The following is a 23,454-nucleotide window of genomic DNA, read 5'->3' as shown; positions in this document are numbered from 1 at the left end:
GTTTTTGTTTTTGGGCTGTCGCTACCACCTTGTATAAATTCGCCTTGATTTCTTGATTACCTTGTTTATATGTGGAAAATGCGAGGTATTCCAAAATATCGGCCCGCGTAAAGGTTTGAGTTTGATTCTGAGGTTCCTCTTGGAGTCGAGTCATTGCCTCACTCATCCAGAGTACGGTGTGATAGTAGTCATGATTGACGTACGATTGGCGTCCCAACTCAAAGCAGTCATCTGAAGACATTGCCGTGCTGGAAAACAGAAAAATAAATGTGATGTAACTAGAGTCTCCTAACGTAAACAAAGGGATTTTCATTGTCTGGGGAAATTAGAAGAACTTGTGTAGAATAAATATTATCAATTGCAAGGAACTTCAATGGGAATCATTCAGATCTATTGCGCAAATCACAAATAAGCAGATGAAACTTTGCGATCACCGATTACTTCGAAATTTTCTGCTTCAACTTCCTACTTACACATGTCTCTTTCATGATAATTATCGTTACCTGTATTGTATGCCATTAAGCATGCCACGCGCCACACTCGATGTGTCCAGTTTGTAGGTGTCCTGCAGCCGCATCAACGCTACTGCAGCTCCATTCAAATCTTCATCGGATGGAAATTTCAGTATGTGACGGTAATTCGTGATGTTATTCAGAAACTCTAGAACAGGAAAACGGGGTTACGAAAAACGAAAAGAGATTATATAATCAAAGCATGAGTGTACATATTTATGTGTGTATTAGATAAAACCTACCGACGCCTACATCGTGCGCCATTAAATTCTCCACTTGTCGCCAGTCGGTGGTCAGTCGTTTTGTCAGCAGGTAAGCGTTTATTGGATTTGAGACGTAGGCGGACATATCCGCGGCTGCGTCCTCGTGTTCTCTTTGGTATTCACCCAGCTTACTGCAAAGAAAGAAAGAAATACATATGTATCTATATTCATATATGTAAACACGGAGAAGACACATGCATAACAACAAATAGCATATGCACATATATCAAAAATTTAGACTTAGGATATCTGCACACTTGTCGTCCAATCATAGTTGCGTTATCGTCTCGCTCTGAAATTTTGAGCCGAGCACATGCATTTCAAAGGAGATCTGCACACTTGTCGTTATCGGCTAGTTATCGGCAAATCGTAGAAGATGCAGAAACGGATAAGTACGGCACTGTCGTTTGCTAATCGTTGTGCACGCATTGTTTGTTTACATTTTATGGGGGAAAATTAGTGAAAAAGTTAATATTTGCATTAAAATTGTATAAAAATTAGTATTTTTTTGCATAAAATCTGTGGAAATTATTAAAAAGTGGATAATTGCATTAAAATTTAATAAATATGAGCGTTTTAACTATAAAATATGACGAAATTGTATTAAGTCTCTGTGTGCATACACAAAACACATTCCAGGAAAAGAAAAGAAGAGATATTACTGGAAAATTACGTCTAGAAATGTTGCAGCACAGTCTATATTTAAAAAATTGCAGGTTTTTGTAAATATTTCGCGAAAATATCAACCAAAAAAAACAGAAAATACCAGCTCCAAGTGAATTTTTAGACGCCAAATGAATTGAAATATCACGACCAAGTGTGCAGAAGTGTAATCGTCATGTAATCGTTGCTTCATGACGATAACTATGACTCAAATATGATTGGACGACCAATGAGCAGAAAGCCTTAGCGTCATAAACAGATGCAATTTGAAATTGAAAAAAAAAAAATTTGCGAAAATTTGAATATGATATTTATGCAATCAGCCAAACTTACAAGGCTGCAAGAAAATAAGAATGTAGTAGAATAAGGCCTAGCTAGGTATTGCAAAAAAATAACATAAAATAATCGATTATTAATCACAAGCCAAAAAAATCAATTGCAATTAATTGCAGTTATTGAGAAATAATCGATCAATCGAATTCTTAAGGGCACTGTTCTACAGTGAGTATTCACAAAAAAAAAATGAGTATCCATAAAAAATTCGAATTCTTGTTAATTAGCCTTAAATAAAATAAAGCAAAAACAAAATTATTCATCAGCGTTTCGTTGTCAAGCGGTTTCGTTGCTCCGTGGCTGTAGCTCCAGCTTTTGAAATGACAGTATTTTTTCGAAAGTCTGTAAAGTTTTAGGTGAACAATTTTCATTTCCTCCCAAGCGTCGATGATATTCGGCTTTAGTTCTTGGATTTGACAATTTAAATAAAAACTCATTTCTTCTTGTGGGCGACCCATGGGTGATCATGATCTTTTCGCCTTCGTTTGTGTAGAAGAGATTTATGAGGGGCCCAAAGATCGAGCTCATTCCCATTCTACTGATTGTAGTGATAACTCCGCACATTATTGCATTTCGCAAGAGCTTCATTACTGAGGCCAATGCAAACGGATCTTTGAAATGAGTTTTTTTGAACCTCGGGTCGAGTAAAGTTGATACAGCTAGCAAAAAAGAATGTTCGATGGATGGATTTTAGATAACTAGAGAATTCATATTTCTTGAAAATATTTTTACGATTATTTTACAATTCATAGATTAATTATCGATTAATTTAATCAAATGATTGATTAATCGCTGCCATCCCTAGGCCTAGCTAACAAGGAAAGTACGTATTTATGTACATACATCACAAGGGGCGTGATTCCCTTCTTCTCTGGTACTTGTAGCTAATGAATTGCTTAAGAAATTTGAAAGATAGACTGCAAAAGTAGTTTCGTACGCAGAAGACATGGCGGTGTTGGGGACAGAGAATTAAGCTGGATACTATTAGCAACGTGATTAATAATTCTGTAAAGGTGATACAACACAGGACTATTCAATCGAGCTTTGCGGTAAATGAGCATAAAACCGACCCATGTGCATTGCAGAAGGAAATATGTATGTATGCATAAGGCCCATGCATGGAATCTCCCGAAATTTTTTAGCCCAGAACTGACTAAAAAGATGCACGGAATAGTGATCTTATACAGTAAAATGCAAAGACGCTTTAGAGTACTAAGTTTAGATCCATGAAAATAGTTCTAGCTATTACTATGGAAATCTCATTGCTAGCTCTGATGCATAAGCACAAGGGGAAAAAACATATGGCGTTCATATTTTGGCTACGTGGTTGGTCGAGCGGCCCTCCAGTTTGTGGTGTGCGTCGTGATAAATTTCGTAACACAAGTGGAAAGGGCTTCACTTTTACGTCGTTACCGAGCGCCCGATGGTTTTCGGAAAACCGTGGACGACCTGTGTTAGAAAGTTGTTTTTCTAATTTTAGTTGATGCTTGAACAAGGGATCGATTATAGGTCCTGCAGGGTAGTAGTATGCATCTAACCACAAGGCTTCAGTGGCCAATATAACTCCGGAGGGGCTCTGGCGGGGTAGACCGCATCGATGAAACCGCTATTTCTTAAGCTTACTTAGATATAAATATGATACGTACTACATGGTTTAGCGTCTTAATTTAGAGAGAGGATCCTAGACTAAAGCCGAAACTGAGTGCATGGTGATTTTTTCAAATATATAACAGCTTAATACAAATTTTAGAAAAATGCAACATATTTCCATAGAAACTTCGAACTTTTTAATCTAAATTCTAGGATATGCAGTTACATGCCTAACGAAATTTTAGTAAAATGAGTGCAAGTTTTAAACAGCGGTATTTTATATAAGAAGTTTAATTTATAAAAACTGCCGTTAATTTTTTTTAATTTATGTACATCAAAAAGGTGTTCTTCTGACCTAAGTCCAGAGAGTGGGGGTTGAAATGGAATTTCGAGTACACAAAATGGATCCAAAATTTCCGTCTTAAGGCTTTTCACGTAACGAAATTTTTATGTCGACTTTGTCTGTTGGCCGACACTATATGGGTTAAAATCACAAAAGTTTTTAAAAACTCTGCCAATTTGTCCTTATTCTGTGCATACAAGTTAATAAATTGCAGAGAAATCCGAAAAATATAACAACCGAATTGAAACCAAAGCTCTGGAAATTATTCGAGACTAAAATTCATTTGACTTCAAAAACCTTTATTCGCATTGTATTATATTGACAAACAATAAAAGTATCTTACATATGTACATTTGTATATTTAAATGCAGCGGAACCCATAACTTTATTACTAACTTCAAGTCTTTTAAGATTGAACAAAAGCTGCGATAAGTATATCTTATGAATAGCTAAATTGTGCACTTATACATAAGCTATCAAATAGTTTTCAACAGGAATGTGAACCGGATGAAAATTTGCTTCGAGCCGATTACTTCCTTTGAATTGGTTCGTTAAAAAGATTTTTTTTTTTTTGGTTTTTGAACCGGGGTTTCGGTTCGGTTTAACAATTCGGGAATTACAAAAAAAAGATGTATATTTGTGTTAATTCATTCAGTAAAAATCCAAAAAGAAATACATACAGTGGTCGAAGAAATTGTAGCCGCACCACATTTTGACAAGTTTTAACATATAACTTTTTTTGTTATTTAGTTTGGTTATTTTTTTATAAAAATGTAGTTCATTCTGAAAACAAAGCGGTGTAGCTGCAAGTTTCAAATTATGTGCAATATTAAAAAAAAAAAATCAAGAAACTTTCGTAAAAAAATCGAGCCTATTAATTAGATTTCATAGAAAGATTTTATATGCAGTTTTGCGGCCGATTGAATTCTAATAGTAGTAGTATAAAGGACAAGTTTCAAATTACCTAAAATTAGCGTTGATTTTTTAGATTTTTTTTTAGAAATCTAATTAAAAAGCTCGCAATTTTTACGAAAGTTTGCTTAATTTTTTTATTTACACGCTTTTTGCTAAAGAATTAACTATATTTTTATATACAAACAAAAAATAAAAAATTATATAACAAAAAAAAATTATGTGTTAAAACTTTTCAAAATGTGGTGAGGTTATAATTTTTTCGACCATTGTATATATGTATAAGATCGGACAGAATTTGTATCATCCGTTATACATGGAAAAAAGTCAGATGGTAAATAAATATGGTGTTACCACATTTAAAGGAAAATAAATAAGAAAGTGGAGGGTAAATTGTCCGAAACGGACATTAATTCTTTCTAAAAAATGGTTAGATTTTCGGTTTGGATTAAGCATTTGTGAAAAATTCCGGTTCGTTTAAGGGTTCAGTTAATTATTACAAAAAAAAACGGTAATCCGGTTTGGCTCGAAACCGGTTCACATCCCTGGTTTTTTGACTGACTTCAAAATAATAGAAGGTTGCCAACTCGACGGAATATTTTTCATTTTTTATATGTTACCGAATAACTTTTATAGTATATGAGCACTGAAGTCGGCCGTGTTTTTTGCATACTTATTACTTGTAATATGTATTATTAACTTATTTCTGTGACATCAACAATTGATATGTACATAGTTCATACCAGGGACGTGTGGTTAATCAGTTTTCTGATTTATAAAATTATTTCGATTCCGATTAGTCAAAATGTATTTAATCGAGAAATTAGTTACTTTGTTTTATTTTGATTAATTAATTAATCAGGCTTCGATTAATCAGCATATTAGCTTGTTCGATTAATCGAACATCCTAAGTACATACTAACAAACATACAGTCATGTGAAAAATAATAGGGACACGGTATTCTCACTAGTTTTGGCTATTCTTCTTTTGATTGTTTAATGTTTATTATTTTATAAAAATACAGTTCAATACCTAACAAACCCCGCATAAATCCAAACTTCAAAACAAAGAAAAATTAGATAAACAATATTTTACAACAACAACAAACTTTAAATCTAGGTGTGCAGTTGTATAGCCCATTTAATTCAAGCTTAAGAAAGTGCAAGTTCCAACTGGGTAAGAAATCGCGTTGATTTTTGATGATTTTTTTCTGCAAAAAAATTTGCACCTATGTGGTTTTTGTTAGATAGTGAGCTGTATTTTTATAAAAAAGATAATAAACATTAAAAAAAAAAAACGAAAAATAGCCAAAACTGGTAAAAATTTCGTGTCCCTATTATTTTTCACAAGACTGTATTTGCACCTGAAAATTTCAAACTTCTTATTTAGAATTTTGGGTTAAAGTACAAATTTCAAGATGCTAGAAAATCGAGGAGAATTTTAATAATTTTTTTCTTGCTGATGATGCTAGGCTTTTTCTCCGATACAAACGATATTGTCGAGCATATTTTATATGGTTATTCTGAATAAAAAGGTGAAAATTTTCGGATGCAAATGTTAAAGTTTGTTGTATTTTCATAATTTTTGTACGAAGTTTGAAATGTGGCGCTGGTTATGTAAAGTGCTAAACTAGAAAATATAAACATTAAATAAACAAAAGAAAAATATCCAAAACTAGTCGAAATGTCACTTGTCAGGTAACCACAAGTTTATGAATACTAAGGGTACCTTTGTTTATAACTAATTACAACCATATAACAGTAGAACCATACATATACAAAATTGTGTAGGTAACTACACATAGGTATTTACATATGCATGTCCTTTTAATCTCTAAAAACTGGATTGTGTGTGTGTGCCTCTTTTTCTATTTCGAAAATTTTTTATTTACAGTCTTTTTTCGAACAGTGTAAAGTGATATTCACTTGTCCTACTTATTTTTTGGTATTTTAGCCGTGAATATTATTTTCGAATTACATTTAAGAATCCAATACTCGCACTAGTATAAGTAAACTATGAATATTACGTACATATAACTTACAGCTAAATAAATAATACATTAGATCGCCCCGGTGCTGAACTACACAAAAATGTTCATATGGCCCACCTAGTTTCAAAGATTAATTTGAGAGAATTTTAGCGTCTTTGAAATTTTCGTTTTCCCCTTTTTCGTTTTTTATTCGTGAACAAATTTCATGGTCATTGAAAAAGTGTTTAGGTCTTAAATTTAGGATCATGAAAAAAAATCATCCATAAAAGTTTTTAATTTTATGCTAACCAAAATTGAGTTTAGACGGTTAAAAATTGATATAGTTGAGTTTACTGGTTGAAAGAGGTAATTAAAGTCAATGGTATAATAAAGCTAAATTTGCAAAAGCTGCTCTTAAAAATATCTTTTAGCCGATACACAACTTTTTAATATGAACAAAAGTCGCTTTCATCTATTTCGGGAAATTTTTATGACGCTGGAATCCTCTCCAAGGAAGCTTTCAAATGGTGAGCATTTACAAACATTTTTTCCGTATCTCAGGATAATGAACGTACAAATATACATAGATATAGTACATACATACATCGAAAAAAATGTTATTAAAAACTAAATCAACTGTATAATTGTTTGAACAATTTTCTATGCATTATTTAAGCAACATTAACTCGATTATCTGGTGGCGGTCTATAGCACCAAAGTGATCCAACCACACCCAGGCCGATAAAGAAAATCGTGAATGTAGATAGACCCAGTATAATGCCTGTAGTTACATCGTGTAGTGGCAACCCAGGGTAAGGATCTAGCACTAGGATCACTACTAAGCCGCAGCATTTGAGCAGGCAAAATACCGTTACGAGAATATAACCGGAGGTGTAGCTGCGATTTGGCAACCATTCACAATGACGCGAACGGAAACCGAGGAAACCAAGCCCCACGCCACTGAATGCGGCAACCAAGCTAAACTGCAGGTAAAATGATTTTCCAAACTGAAAAGTAAGACAAGCGGTATTGATTATTGACACAAATTACATAGACTGTGGGGGTCTCAGCAAGCCTTACATGCGCAATCATGTAGATAATAAGCGCCGTATTCATACTGCTGCTGATCACAAGCATCAGCGACACGACGGCCAAGGTGATCGCCGCATTGGCCACCTTCTGCGGGTAGGGTGTGGTGCTGTTGGTGGATTTGCCATGGATGCTGCTGCAATCCTCCTCCTCCTCCACCTCCGGGTACGCCTTTGATTGCTGGTGTGGTGTTATGCGTGGCGTAATCACCGCCATGGTTCGGTCGCCTGGCGTTTTCACCGACTCGTAATGTAGACTTTGCGTAGTGCGTTCTAAGCGTCGATCACCAGGCGTATAGTGCAATTGTTGTTGGCTGCGATAGTGGTACTTTGTGCGTTGATGCTCTTGCTGGTAGTTTTCCGGTAGCCGCTCTAAGGGCGACAAGTTGCGTGGTGCAACACTACGCGGTAGAGGGGTTTTTCGCGGTGTGGAGAGTAGTTCGTGCAGCATTTTTGTGGCGGCTGGATTCTTCATGGGTGTGCACGGATAAGAGTTGACGCCATTTTGCGCTTGTGCTAGTGCTGGTAGCTTTTGTGGCGTCGAAGTGCGTAGCGTTGTGTTCCGAGACGTTTTCGTGGCGCTAACCAAGAAGTTCTCACTGCGATTCAAATCGGAATTGCTAAGGCACGTTTCCTCCTCCTCATCTTCAGCGTCCTGCATCTGGTCTTCTTCTTCAGTTGGAATTACTGCGTAACGATGTGCGCGCCCATTGTGCATTTGTATAATTTCATGATTGTCGTCAACCAGTTCCTCATCCTCGGCGGTGGGTACCATTTGGTAGCGCTGATTGCTATTCTTATCCACGATAAGGAATGTTTTGCTGCCGAAATCGCTGGAGAAAGCATGTTTTATTTTCGGAGACAATGGCTGTGGTTGTTGTACAGTAGGTATAGCCGCTTTGCTATGACTAGCGAACGCCGCATCCGCGGATTGACCATGAAACGAATGTGGCTCTTCGTGAAATGAGGCGGGTTCTTCATCGCTTTGCAGGCGCCCTTCTGAACCGTAGTAATCAAGGTTATCCTGCGATTTAGCATATCGATGGGCGCGAGCGAGGCCCGTGGACAGACCGGGTACAATTGCGTATCGGTTATTTCTATTAGCCGTCGATGGCAAGTCTTCTACTGGTACAAGCGCATAACGGCCAGCATTTGAACGAGCTTCGAAAGCCGTCGATTCGGCAACTGCACTCGTGTTATTGTTGTTGTTGCGGGAATGTGAATACGAAGTGATGGCGAACTGGCTTTTTATTGGGCGTTGTTGTTGAGTTTGTTGCCGTTGATGTTGTTGTTGCTTTGGGAGGCGACTTAAATGTACTTGGGACGCCGCTGCCGCCTTCGGACGCTTTTGCACGTTGACCGAGCGAGTCGACATACTTCGTTGCAGACGTAGGGGACCAACGCGGGGATTCGCCGTCGGCACTGCATGCCCGCCATAAGAAATATTAAGACTTCGATTGTAGATGGCTTCTATAGGCTCTTGAACCGAGTCCAATTCGACACCGCGCGTCGGATAAAACTCGCTGCCGTGACAAAATGCCGGATTTGTATAGTTGTGCTGCGACATGGCGGCGCAAAACGTTCACTCTAGGTATTATAATAACGGGCAACTCGGCACTGTTCAAGGTAAATTTTCTCGATGCGTTATTCTTCACTTCCCTCGGAGGGAAAATATATATCGTTTAGTGTTTTAAAATATTTTTCGATAAATTGTTATTTGTTACTTTTTATATTAATCTATTAACTGATGGTTCTATTGTTCCCTTTTTCACATCTATAAAATTTTTACATACTTAACCGTTACGAACTTATCTCTCAAAAATTTATTTACTTCCGCACGCGACAACTTCTTCCGAGCAACTGCAACGGCGACTCAAGAATGCCAGTAAAGTCGGAAGACCAACTGCCAAAAGCCGAAAGTAAAAACTGCAACCCCAGTTTAGTGCCGTTGAAATAACATAAATGGGTGAGTGTGCATGTGTACATATCGCCAGTCATGTGTGGATGAACGCCTAGCTCCCCCTACGTTGATTGTGCCACAAGGCTGCCTGCTGGTGGTGCGGCGGTGAGCGTACCCTCGGTGTATTAATAGTTGTGCTAAATAACACTGCGGACTGAGTTGTACCGCTGATTATCAAAAACACAAACTCTTGTATGCACAATATACAATTTTATGGACATATGTATGAATGAAATGAAATGTATGTTAACAGTGCCAAGGCATTTGCTTTGGCGCGCGCTTAGTCGTCTCAATAGGAAACATCTGCTCCTGCAACGGCTGCTTGGCTGCTTGGCCGCCAGCAGCTTGTTGACGTGCGCTGCCAGTGGCACCAGCTAAGACCGACTTGCATACACACATACATATGTATATCTCCCAACAAAGTACACTCGCATACATACATACATACTTATCTACAAATGAATCCAATTTTGAATAAAATCCCAATAAACATTTAGATTTGACGAAAACCACAGGCAGATTGGTATAAAACGTCCTTGCGCAGGAGATTCGAAAGGGGCCTGGAAGGATGATAAAAGAAATCTTTTCGTGCTATACGCGTCTTAAATACAAAAGGTTTGCTTTAGATACCCAACGAATCAGTTTCTTGACAATGAAAGGATGTTCATATTGGGGAAGGATCTCCAGGATATAATATTTTATCGTAGGCGGCTAACTACATGTGAGTGACAAAGGCTTCGATATTCAGAACAACGTGGATGCGGTTGCCATTTTAACCAGAATTTTGCTTGATAATGTCTCAAACCTACATAGTGCTCTGAATATGGTCGCCAAAAAATGAAAATATGCGGATACCTTTCTAAAGAAATCAAATATCTGGAAGTTATCCTTGATGAAATGTTCTCGTTGAAAACTCTGGACAGGTATCTAATGTACCATGTTGTCGGGGCAGAGTTTGTGGCAAGTTAACTTTGGCTTTTAAGCTAAGCTAGGGTTCATTGCATGAACTATGGCGATTCGTTCTGAAAGTGGAGTGACCAATCAACACGTATGTATTTATGTCTGTATGTATAAGTACAGTTTGACGTCCTTCGCTTTGAAAGCACTCGAGGTAACCTAAAATCTTCAGATCGCCTTTAGCTCTTACCACTCATTACATCCAGGAAAGGGGTTTATCTATTATTGCAACGGGATATAATGGAATCATGGGCAATGAAGTATTAGATCTTCTAGAGAGGAAAAAGGCTGCACAGCGACTGATGAGTCCAAAACCCATCAATGGTGTTCCATGAAGCAGAATAAAGAAAGAGGCGCAAGATTAGTGGACAAATTTGAAAGAGATGGACAGGTTAAACCCTGGGAAATATTAACAAGGATAACCAAAGCACTACTTTAACTTGCAATGCATGAAGCACGATTTTTTGAAGGCTTTTTACTGGGCTGTGCAGGATAATCAAGCGCTGTGGACAGGAAGTGGCTGAGCATAATTTGTGCCACTGTGAAGACCAGGTCCACCAGTTTAGAATGCCATTAGTTACCAACTTAAATATTTTCTAAAAGCTGACGACGAATATGTTTTAGTGTGCGGTTGTAGTGTTCGTTGGGATTCCTATTTTATAAGGTTTTATAAATAACTGTGTGTGTGTTTTTTCTATGTCATTGACTCGGGAGGCAAACTCAATTTCGTAGGGTGGTTTTTATGTTTGTACATATGTATTTATGTAGATAAATTCTCAAACTTCTCTCTCCTTTTTACGCGATCCACCCCCGGCGCTTGCTTAGCCATGTGTGTTCTTTGTTTACGCAAGCGCAGCCGGCACTTAATAGTCTACGTCCAAATACAGTTTTTAATTGTTGAAGGAAACATAACCGAATATAGTCAGATTTTAAATGTTCCAAGTGTTATTCAGCTTTTTTTGCACAATTAATTCAAAAAAAAAATATTTAACATAAGCTGACTAACAATTAATAAATGAGAAACGGACTCTCAATCGGAGCTTGAAGACATATATATATATATATATATATAAATATACGTTTTGACGATTTTATCAGAAATTTGGTACCTCAGAGGGGAATTACAAATTTCGAAGAAAAGTTATGTCATTTTTCCGAGTTCTGTATAAAATTAAAAATAATTAGTTTTGTTGTTGAATGTACTGCATTAAAAAAAAGAAAAATTTGTTACGGAAAATTTAAATAAATTAAATCGTCGAAACGTCAGGGTATACTTATTTTTGACGCTCACTGTGCACACATACATAGTTGAATACAAAAGAAAAAAAAAAAATCGGCATTATGAGCAAAGTTTCTACTTCTCTCCACACAAAACCGACCGTTACGATATTTTAATCACAATACGTTCGCTTTAGGGTTCCTCTCCCGCCGCTTTCGCTGTTGCTTTTTCAATGGCAGGCTATTAGTTGTACATAACTAGGATTTTCTAAAGTAAGTTCTGGCAGTATGTTTTTATTTTCATAGGTGGAAATGGCTGTACGCTCTCAAGCTTGGTAAATCATTCAAAAAGTCGTTTCACGCCATCGCTTTGTTAGGAGTGTACTAAGGGCATTTATTTGATCAGTTTGCGCAGCCGTAGGCACGGACGATGCCTCCAACACAATTTGGTGTCGGATTACCGATAGCTAATGATAGCTATTTAAGGGGATGCAGTGATGACAATTACGCAAACATAAATACGGCATTAGAATTTATTCGGTACGGTTCACTCGCGATAACTTGAACTAGTCATAACCAATGGAGTGGGAAGTTGTTCATGTTTGCAGATGTGGAAAATGAAGGCGAAAAACAATTCTGCCCCAATAAACTTAAAGCAAGCTCACATATATGTACATAAATATAGCCCCAATCAAATCTAGTTTGTTCAATAATCACCCCGTTTATACATTCAAATCTTAGATTAATAGTTGTCAAATTTTTCCTGTTTGTTTTTCTCACAGCTCAAGAAAAATTTAATTTCTTCTCTGTGATCACTTATTTTTGCTAAATTACGCAATTTAAATATGTTTTAACTCAATATTTTAATAAAAATAAGTGCCGAATCGCATGCCATTATTTCATAAAGTATAACTTTTTGAATTATTAAAAAATTAGAATTTCATTTCATTAGCTTATTTTATAAATTTTCGAAAACTCAATTGAAGTCTTATAGTCGATTAGCGGAGGTGGTTAATCGATTTTAAAAATCGAAAACCTGAAAGTCGATCCTGAAGTCAAGAATCGATTCTGCGTGCATCTATTCCATCCCTATTGTGTAACTTTTCTTTGAGATCTTACGTTTATCGCTTTGCAACAAGTACGTTAATGCTGCTGCACTCACTTTTTTGTAGAAGTATTTTTCTATAAGAACTCGCATTGATTGCCATAAGCACTTAGCAAAGGCGAAAAAGAGCGGCTGACTTAATTCTGTGTCGTAAAATGTAGATTATTTGTATGACAACTTTTTATATATAGGGCTATATTAATTTGTTCATGGTACAGAGTAGCAATAGGTGTGTACGCGTATTGAGAGGACAAAATACTCCAGCATCAAAAGTTCTGAGAATTTAGCAGCATTCGCTCTCAAAGAGACGAAATATCAACAGAAGTACGAGAACGCAAAATTTGCAAAAACTTGCAACCTTCGAAACAGCTGATCACTTGCACAGTTGCCACTGGTGATTAATTTGGCAATTTATTTTCTGTTTGGTACATTTTCCCCCGATTTGGCATTTTATACAATTGAATAGTTTTCGATAAGAAAAATCTTTTTAAAATACAAATTAATTATATGAATAAGTTATTTTTCTCATAATTATTTGTGATATCACATGGTGACGCATTCAAAAACAAGAGTATCTCCTCCAAACACCCATCATTGATCCAAAAACAATGTAATAGATATAGCACAGATGTAGCTTTAAAATTATAAAATTTTCATTTCAACAATCAACCTACTAAAACCGAAAACTTCAGCAAAACATCATTTCAGCATGCTGCATTTGAATCTATTTTGGTATATTTAAAGGTAAATTATGGTACAAACGAAAAATGTCATACGGCAACCATGGTCAGCACACACTAAAGTAAACAAACTGGAGATTCATAGCAAATTAGCGAAAAATAAACACAACCACCGTTGTGCATATTAAATTTACTCACTTTTTCGTTGTATACTAGCATTAATAATAAAATTTGTAATAAATAACTCAAATAGGCCATATTTTCTTTTGTTTATTTACAAACATGTGTTTGTGATCAGCTGATTTTCTAACTTGCAAGTTTTAGCTGGGAAACATTTTTCCAGGAGAAATTTGCAGCTCTCTTTCACATTTTGCTCTCCCAATTTCCCCTACTTTGCAAGTTTTTTGGGTACGAGAACGCAAAACCAGTAAAAGTTTTCTAAAACTTTAGATAGTTGGGCGTACGAGTACACTCCTAATGTTAAGAAAAAGAGTGTTCACGCTAAGCAGTGTTCGAGAAAGGCAGTGTTGATATAATGAAGAGTGCAATTATAAGATAATGTTTCCACTTCTCTAAGTATTTTTTTTAAATGCTATACTATGTAGGTCTATTAAGAATATTTGTTTGTATTGAATGCTCGGAGCACGAGCCATTGTGCTTAAAGGAGTGGATTTTTTGATTATGTCACTTTATATAATGCGAATCTTTCTCAAATCTACCAAGTATGGAAAATTTCTGCCAATAACGGTGTTATTAAAAGGAAAATTTCCACAAACTCGGCGTAATATCATGCAGGACAAACTAAGATTAATTGAAAGATGGATCAATGAGAAAGACCTGGGTGTTAACCCAGACAAACTCGAACTGATGCTTTTTACCAGCTCCCTGCCATAGGCATCCGTAGTGGACTGTCACAGATTTCTAAAAGAGATGGCTGCGCAATCTGCTCTTCATTTGGTGTGGGTTCCGGGGTACCTGAATATACTGAATGAGAAAGCAGACGAAATTGCAACAGGTGGTACATACATCCGAAACCCGCATGATGGTTTGAGTAGAAGGTTTCTAACGATCCGCGTGGTAGCACTAAAGCCAGCGCATATTTAAGAGCAAATATTTTATCGAGCTTTATATGCATATTTTTTCCAGACCAGATGATAATGGAAATATGATTTCAACGCTAAGTTAAAAGCCATTCCTGTAGGACATGCTCTACTTCAGTAAAATCATTAAAATTTTAATTTTTCGCTAGAGATAAATGTTCATCACTGAGTACTTTTAAGCAAAGGACGAGAAAAAAGGTATGATCGAAACAAAACCTTCGAGAATGTTTTCACAAGAACGAAAGTGAGAACAAAACTGTTGAGAACGTTCTCAAAGGGGAATTATACAACAAAAAAACCCTTGGAAATGTTCCCAAGGTGAACATAGTACTTTTGGTAAGATTTTTAAGAGAAAAAAAGGAAAAAATGTCTCCGGAACGTTTTAGCAAAAAACAAAATGGGAACAAAAGTCGAATGAATATTTTCTCGTAGAACAAATAGGGAATTAAGGCCCCAGAAACGTTCTGACAGAGAACAAAACGGGAACAAATTTCCCTGAACTATTCGCGAACAGTGGAAGCGGTAGCAACATTTTTCTCATAGCGCTGCATTAGTTTGAAATATTTCAAGATTTAAATGAATCAAAAAAGAACGAAAGACTTAAGGCACGAACTTTTCTTGCACAGAAAATGAAACATTGTTCCATAAACGGACAGTTCACCCTAATTATAAATGATCTGAAAGTTGAAATGATCAACCTCTCATCTGGCTAAGAATTAACAATCACTGTTCTCACTGAAATGATTTTTCATGTCAACACGCAGACGCCCGCCTCACTCTCAACTTTAAGTTTGTGCTCGTTTTGTTCCCTAGCAGGATGTTCCCCAGACTTTTGTTCATATTTGATCTTAGTTGCAAATGTTCGCTCTCATTGGAAGCGTTCCCGAGAGATTCCTTCTCATTCGATTCTTCAGTTTTATTCTCATTTTGCTCTTTTTAAGAACATTCCCGAGAGTGTTGCTCGCATTTTGTTCTTTATAGAAAAGTTCCCCAAACTTTTCAAACTGCTCTCAATACTTTTGTTCCCGCTTGGTTCTTTTGCAGGAACGTACATATGTAAGTACTTATATGTACGTACAATACATTGGCTTTACATCGAACGTATGTACATATATATGTATGTGTTGTGCATATGTTATTTTAAAGCAAGGAATGGCTCGTGCTAAGTAAATGTGCAACTAAGATGTGAAAGGTATCGGTTTGACAAATCATATCTATTATGCACATACCACATACATACATACTTCATAGGTGAAACAGGATCAAGCAACAGCTAGAAAAAGGCGGCACACGCCACAACTGAAATTTCTTAACATAGCGATAACAGCTGTTGTAAAAATAATAAAAACATCGAAGGCAACTATAACCAGTCCGGGTGGAAGATCGACCTGCATGACGAAAGCAATGACAATACATACATTGGAGCAACGGACTCTTGAAGCAGCCGCAGCAGTAGCAGTAAGGACATTGCTATTGGCAATGCGCAGCTGTCAGCTGTTTGGAGTTTATTCGCCCTCATCAGGTTTTATAAGTTTGCTTCCTCTGCGAGTTGCAGCGAGAACAAAAGAATATGGAGTGTCTCAACAAATACATATGTACATGTACTGAAACGACAGGAAATGCCCACAATAATGCCTGGGTGTGGGATAGCGTTGCCAGACTTGTTTTTTTTTTTTTTTTTGAAAAATCAGTACATCGCATTTTTTTGATGCATCAAAATCAGTATTTTTACTACACTTGTATTTAAGTTTACTCAATGGTTATGAATCCGCGCCTACCTGCCATATAACGCATAATACCGAATTTATAAACAAACTCAAAAACTACTATTTGCCCGAACGTTTTTTTTTTTTGTATGGGAAGAAACAACAATTTATAAAGCTGGATGTTAACGGCCGCTGTAGTCGAGTGGATAGAGATGCGTATTTCACTACGTAGCACCAAAGTTTCATCCCATCGTTCCATCAGAACGTCCAAAAAGGGAAGGAGAAATAACTTTTTTTTACTTAATAATAATAATAATAGATTGGCACTTACACATATTTTAGTGTTTGGCCGAGCTTCTCCTCCGATTTGTGGCGTGCGCCTTGATGTTGTCACACAGAGCGGAGGGACCTACAGTTTTACGCCGACTCCGAACGGCGATTGTATTTTTATGAGAAGCTGTTTTTCATTGCAGAAATACACTCGGTGGTTTGCCATTGCCTGCCGAGGGACGACCGCTGTTAAGAAAATACCTTTTTTGGGTTTGAACCCAGGCTTACTTATGACTCTTAAAATAAGTTGGTTTGGTCCAATACCCAGCCGACTGCTGTACAGCGTTATTAGGTACAAGTTTATAATAAACCCAAGGATATATTGTAATTTTTAGTGCCAGGAAAAACTCAAAATTAATTAAATTTATATCTAAAACTTTAAAGTATGTATTAAAAAAAGTAAGCAAAGTTAAAAGTAAAAAATTCATTTACAATAGATTAAAAATTAAATTGTTCTTTTAATTTACTTGAAGCAAGCTAGTTCTTGGAGCCATTTGCCTACTTAGCACACCAGATATTCCCTTGAGTTCCTTAAACCCCTTATTTTTTGTTCCCAAGTTCACCCTGCACACCTTGAATAGTAGTAATAGCAGTCTCCACAAGATGTACTTGTTCAGCTAATGATTCTGGTCCTTCCAATTTAGTTATTATTTCCGACAAGAAGCTGTAATTTGCATTGATATAGGCTAAATGTGATTCAATCGCTTAGATCTTTAAGAAAGGTTTGAAATTCCTTAAAATGTAGGCAATAATATTTTTCCGGCTCTAACCAGGTTCCCCATCTCGTTAATAGTGGCTCTGGGGAAAGAGCGATATTGGGATACATGTTCTAAACTTCAACCCGCAAATCAGATTTTAAAAATATTTTTTCCCATTCGATGTTACATCGTCAACATCATTGAAGCGAGCTCTTACATCTTCGGCCACTCGGTGCATTGCGTCCCAAACAAGTAACGTGCAGTCACTTTGGGTAAAATACCATCAGCGCCTTTGCTGATTTTACCATATCGAGTCCTAACCGCCGCGACATATTTTGAAAAAAACTTTCTTTTTGATGCAGAAATGCCACTAGAGCAAAAAGAAAATTTTGAAAAAAAAAATTCTGCCTGCGTTTTTTGGCGGTTAGGGCTCGATATATGGAGCTGCGTCAGTGACATATAAAATAATCTTCGACTTTCCGAAATCAGTATCCAATAGTTGCATGGAATCATCAAATGCTCTTGCGATTGTGGAGTGATTCGTCCGTTCTAGACAAACGGCGTTTAATAAAAAATGCAATTAAATATGCATTTCTGACAAAATATGCCTATATATGCATTTAAGGCAATATAAAATATATATATGTATTTAAATGCATAAAACTCCGGGCCCTACAAATAAGTATTTAATTATATGTGTACATATTGATGTAAAATTTACATATATAGCATCGGTACTTACGTTTTGAGGTAGTCCAACTTTTGTTGTTGCACTTTGAGATAACCCTCTAAATTGGTTATTAATACCGATTCAGTCTCAAGAAGTTCCTCCATCTCTGCCAACGCCGTATACACCTCGGAATTGGTACAACCAATGGCCAGTGAACATATTAGGAAACATATTGGCAAAAGTTTCGAAATTTGTGTAATCGCTGAGCCTTGCCTCCGTTCAAACATTTCAATAGAAAAGGTGTAGGGATTTACCTATAGGAGGTTTTGGTTTGTGCTGCAATTAAAGGAAATTTAATTTGATCAATTTAAATTATTTAGTGAGCATAAAGGTTATAGAAATATTTTGTGAGGCAATAAAATCGAGTTTTCTAATTTCTAACTAAAAGTTCTTCTTTCGACTCTTTTGTTTGACATACATATATACATATGTATATACATTTACCGGCTTTTTTTATAAAAAAAAAAAACATTAATTCATGAATGCAATTTCTCCACCATTGATCAAATATTTTTGTATCATAAAAAAGTGATTCAAGTGTGAAAAAATTTGCAAAAAGAACTAAACTGGATTCTTAACTTAATTTCTTTAATTTATTTAACACACAGATGTATGTACATATATTCACTCGCACCAAAGTCGAAAAGCATAGAAAATATACTTATTTTTGCACTAATAAATAAATAAACAAGATTTGTTTTAATTCTATCAAGCAGTATTAATTTAAAAATACTGTTATAATAAAGTACATATGTATGTACATATTAGACATCTGCACGAATCCATTCCAAACGGCAAATGAATCATTCATATAATATGAATCATATTTAACATCTCTTCTAGCGCTAATACTTTTTCCTTTCCATACATTATAAACAATCTTCAAAAAAGCGACTGCTAGTGTAGAATAAGGTAGGTATCACGAAAAACAAAACATTTAATAACTTAGCTTAGCAAATTTTTCATCAGTAAAAAGAGTCTAAGGGCAAATGCATGTATGTCCATAAATGCAAATGCAAATAGTGAATAATAGAATAAATCAAAACAGTTCAAAATCCAAGGCATATAACAGGTAGTAGCTGCGGAGGAGCGAATTTGATTTGTTTCGTTTATTTATACTATGTCTCCATTGTGAGATTTACTGCTACTACTACGGTATTTACTTACACCGGGAGAAAACTCCTGGGAATATTGTACATATGTACTATATCGTCACTACACACAAATAAAGGCGTGCTAGTGTTTTGACGGCGAAAAAAGGCGCGTAAAAAAATGTTACGAAAAAAGATGCTCATGAAAAACTTCGGCGAAGTATGTTAAGAGTCTTTGACGCTGCAGTTTTTTTATGCGTCTTTTTTCGCCGTCAACTTCTGAGCTGGCGCCTTTATTCGTGTCTAGTGACGATATCTTTTCGATTTCAAAATCTACAACTCTGTAATTTCAAGCAAACGTAAATACGTAAAAAAAATTAAAGGTGAAGTTGTGTACCATATCGTACCTAGTTCTAATTATTATATTTTCTACTGAAAAATGTAACCTTCGCTCATCGTACAAATACTAAGGGGAGATAAGAAAACGATAGCAGTTTGACGGCCCCATTCAAAGCTGAGTTATGATGAAGTTAGGCGACCATACTTATAGCTATGACAATTTCCTGGAAATATTGCAGTATTCTAAGCGTCTATAAGCCTTTCTTATAGACAGTTATTGAGAGAAGACGTCCAATTGCCATTTGTTCACAGTCTATCAGAGGTCTCAAATCTCAGAGCGCTCTTAGTATTTACTAGAGATTTTAGTATTTTACTTACCAACGAAATGAACTTCCCTACGACCAGGATAATTAAGTCCCCTGCATAAGCAAAAATTCCCCGGATATTTATAGGTTGGAAACGATCTGTAATTGATCGCGGTCGCTGACATGCGCTATTTTTCTAAACAGTCGTTCGTTTGATACCCAGCTTTTAAAGTTGCATAAAATTTGCGGCCATACTAGTAAATTAATATAGTTCAGAAATAAAAGGTTTCAAACCGATTTCGACTGATAACCTGAAACACATCAACAATATTGTAAATTGTCAAACTAATTTCCTTGCCCAACCATTTTTAAATTTCATTCCACTTGCGTATACAGTAACTTTCAAAACAAAACAATAGAAGAATTTTCATTATTTCAATTTTGTATACTTCAGACAGTCCGACACATGAAAATTTTCTCCGAGATAAGGCTCCAGTTTCTAATAGATTTTGGGTCGTTAAATTTGTTGAAATGTAGACCTTTATGTGCATATATTTGAATTTTAAGAAAATAAGGCAAAGAGCGAAATCGGCTAAAACGGCTAACTTTCTTTTCTCTCGCTGTTTTCTATCGCAACCAGCTAAATCTACCTGGAAAATGACTAAACTGGCCACACTGGGCAGAAGTACCCTCGGATCGCTGCCATTGTCTGCCGAGGGGCAACAGCTGCAAGAATAAACTTCTGTTGATGGATGCTGGATCCAAAAATTTAACCAGGGATCTCTCGAGCTGCAGTAGGCATCTCTAAGCCCTCACAAAGTATTAAAAAAGGACCATACGTAAATTTTTCACTGATTTTTGTTTGTTTTAATGTTGATATAGAAAAACTTTGTACTTATTTTGCTTTGCTCTTTTCTTAATATAACAGTGAAAAGTTAATGGTTTTTTTTCTAATTTTTGGTCATGACTTTATACGAAGATACCCATTTTCACGGTAGAAGAACTATGTAAAATAAAACCGGTATACTTTTCTTTATTTCAAAATCGGCAACCGGTTTTTTCAAATTGTAATTTTTCGAATAACTCGACAACCGGTTTTGGAAAAAAGGCGAATAATCGAATGCCGAATATGTAAAACCGCAACACCTAACAAATTCAATTGAAAATCATTGATTAAACTACATATCTACTTTGAAAAAATCTGCGACTTTTTATATTATATTTACTATTGGATGAAATTAGCTGACTTACTGAGATTCATTTCCAATTCTCATTCCTCATTATTATTATTTTTCTACACGTGTATGATTGACTAGTTGATCCTAATGTCGTTTATGAGCTCCGTTAATGTTTCGTAACAGCTTAAATTTTTGTTAATGCGATGCTATTAATTTTAATCATTGAAAACATCAATAAAGTCGTAAACTATAGTTAAATAAATGAATAGCTCTTTATTCTGGGCTTTCAAGGCGGCTTTCATTTCAAAGCCAATAAATTGTATTGTTGTTATTTCGCTGACAAGTGAATGGGTCGATGGGATCGTTTTTTTTTTTTTTTGTAGAAGCAATTCTTCTTAGTGAAGTAGTAAAAGGAAGATGTAAGCAATACAGAACAAGGAAAATCTCACTGATTTATGCATGCATATCCATATACCATTTGAAAAAATAAAAGAAATCAAGTCAATGAACTCGAGGTAGTGTTAATTATCTGCTTCTTTAATCAAATATATGTATATATTTAATGATCACTTCTTTCTCATATTGTCGAACTTTTTAATTTAATTTTAAATGTTTCTAAATGTCTTAATGCCTGAAATAAAATCTATTCACCATCACCGCTCTTATTTGAAAGATCACTAGATGAAGATTGGTTAGTAATGAGTTCTTCAGTTAACTAAATTGAAATTGAAGTAGGCAGAAACAAGTTTATTTGCTTTTGCAAGAAAATTTAAAAAGCATTATCTTGAATGAGGCCTGCACGTTTAAAACGACAATGGGATAGAATCGGTATAATTCGATGTTAATGAACAGTTTCTGTCTTTCTTCGGGCTTATCGAATTTTCTCTGCCTTTTTTGACTTGGTAAAACGCTTAACTGAAAGTAGACCGATTTTTTCGAATGCCATGCTTTTAATTTTGCTCGCGTTCTAATAAATGGTATATACGAGTAGATACAAAAAATTATCATCTACACATGCAAATACATATCGTGTAAGAGGACTGTTAGCAGCTTTTCCCTCGAAACTAATGATACGATGCATATGTACATGCAGATGCACATACATATGTACATTAGGGCGATTTTTATTGCGACTATTGTTTTTTTTCACTCCTACTTCGAAATTTTGTAGAAAACACACGTAAACTTACAGTTTTTTCTTAAAAAGTCTACAGCTCAGAGGCATTTTATGGTATAATCTTGGTCAATGGTTGGTTTTCTTCAAAAGTGTTCATTGCGGTGTAATCCCAACTCCCACCAGCGAGGAAGTGCGGGTCACTAGACCCAATTTTTCCATGAAATTCTCGTTTTTTGCCTCTATCTCGAAAATAAGAAGAGCTACAGAATAAATATAAATAAAACACTTGTAGGACTTTCGATTTCATACAAAAAAAGTTTGAGAACACAAAATCGCTAACATCGATATTTCTTGAGGAGGTATTGGGCTTTAAAGTTGAGGTATTGTGGAATTTTCATGGACTATTAAGCTAAATCGTAGAAATTGTTGATCAACTTCAAAGTCCAATATCTAAAGAAATGTGGATATTAGCGATTTGGTGGTGGGATTTTTTTTTTTTTTAGGAAATTAAATGTTCTCTAATTTTTGTATTCATATTTTTTCTCTAGATCTTGTTATTTTCGAGATAGGGGCAAACAAACGAGAATTTCATGAAAAAACTAGTTTTAGTGACACAATAGGGTCCATCACCAAAAACAACGTTGCGCCTTTTCTGCCGGAATTAAAAATTTATTACATTTTAAGAGCCAATATATTTTGGAAAAAAATAAGATTTACGGAGACCGATTTGAAAATACCTACAAAAGTCTTATTATTTTGATTCCGTTGACAAATTTTTAAACATTTTTTTGAAGATGTTTTAAGCTTAAACTCTTCTATCAACTGGTTTGATTTTTTATAAAAAAATACTTTTTTAAGCTAATTTTATTTATAAAAAATAGTTTTTTGGAGGTATTTTCAAATAGGACCAATTCACGTAAATCTTAATATTTTTCCGAAATATTTTCCCATTTAAAATAAAATAAATTTTATTTTTCCGATTAAAAAACATTAGCACATGAAGAGTGGCACAGTAGTAGACTTATCCACCCTAATGTCCAGTACTTTCAACTGGGAAAGAGAGAAAACCAATTGACACCGTTTCTAAAAGTCTAAAAGATCGTAGCATGGGCGTCCAAGTTCAATAGTCACTAAACATAAACAGTTAGGTGCACACAAACTGTATAGTGGAGTGAATGACCTCAAAATAACCTACTTTGACTTTTATTTTTAACTGGCCAACCAGTCAAGCGGTCAGCATAAGCCGGGCTAACAAAGATCATGCGC

The 23,454-nt window shown here is 35.6% G+C and overlaps 2 protein-coding genes across 2 annotated transcripts in view; both read right to left on the bottom strand.

The window, feature by feature from the left end:
* Positions 1 to 23,454, bottom strand: part of LOC118736797 (prolyl 4-hydroxylase subunit alpha-1) — a 108,960-nt gene that overhangs the window by 11,189 nt on the left and 74,317 nt on the right. The window contains exons 3-6 of the mRNA XM_036466834.1: positions 18,171 to 18,434; positions 755 to 906; positions 504 to 660; positions 61 to 248 (exon numbers count right to left, since the gene is read on the bottom strand). Coding sequence (XP_036322727.1) covers positions 61 to 248; positions 504 to 660; positions 755 to 906; positions 18,171 to 18,385 — 712 coding nt within the window. The 5' untranslated portion in view covers positions 18,386 to 18,434. The remainder of the gene's footprint in view (positions 1 to 60; positions 249 to 503; positions 661 to 754; positions 907 to 18,170; positions 18,435 to 23,454) is intronic.
* Positions 7,054 to 9,551, bottom strand: LOC118736795. Its single transcript, XM_036466831.1, has 2 exons — positions 7,667 to 9,551; positions 7,054 to 7,593 (listed from the first exon to the last, which is right to left on the bottom strand). Exons 1-2 carry the CDS (start codon positions 9,239 to 9,241, stop codon positions 7,258 to 7,260), a joined length of 1,911 nt encoding a protein of 636 aa, XP_036322724.1. The 5' UTR covers positions 9,242 to 9,551; the 3' UTR covers positions 7,054 to 7,257.

Source organism: Rhagoletis pomonella, unplaced genomic scaffold, assembly GCF_013731165.1.
Source record: "Rhagoletis pomonella isolate Grant_MI unplaced genomic scaffold, Rhpom_1.0 Rhpom_scaffold_00004, whole genome shotgun sequence".
In the NCBI taxonomy this organism is placed as follows: domain Eukaryota; kingdom Metazoa; phylum Arthropoda; class Insecta; order Diptera; family Tephritidae; genus Rhagoletis; species Rhagoletis pomonella.
This window is presented reverse-complemented; position numbering and strand designations above follow the sequence as displayed.

Excerpts from the sequence above, each read along its gene's own strand:
- LOC118736795 (XM_036466831.1), bottom strand. The coding sequence starts at position 9,241 with ATGTCGCAGCACAACTATACAAATCCGGCATTTTGTCACGGCAGCGAG. Across the intron at positions 7,594-7,666 it reads TTATCTACATGATTGCGCAT|TTTGGAAAATCATTTTACCT; the intron begins GTAAGGCTTGCT and ends CTTACTTTTCAG.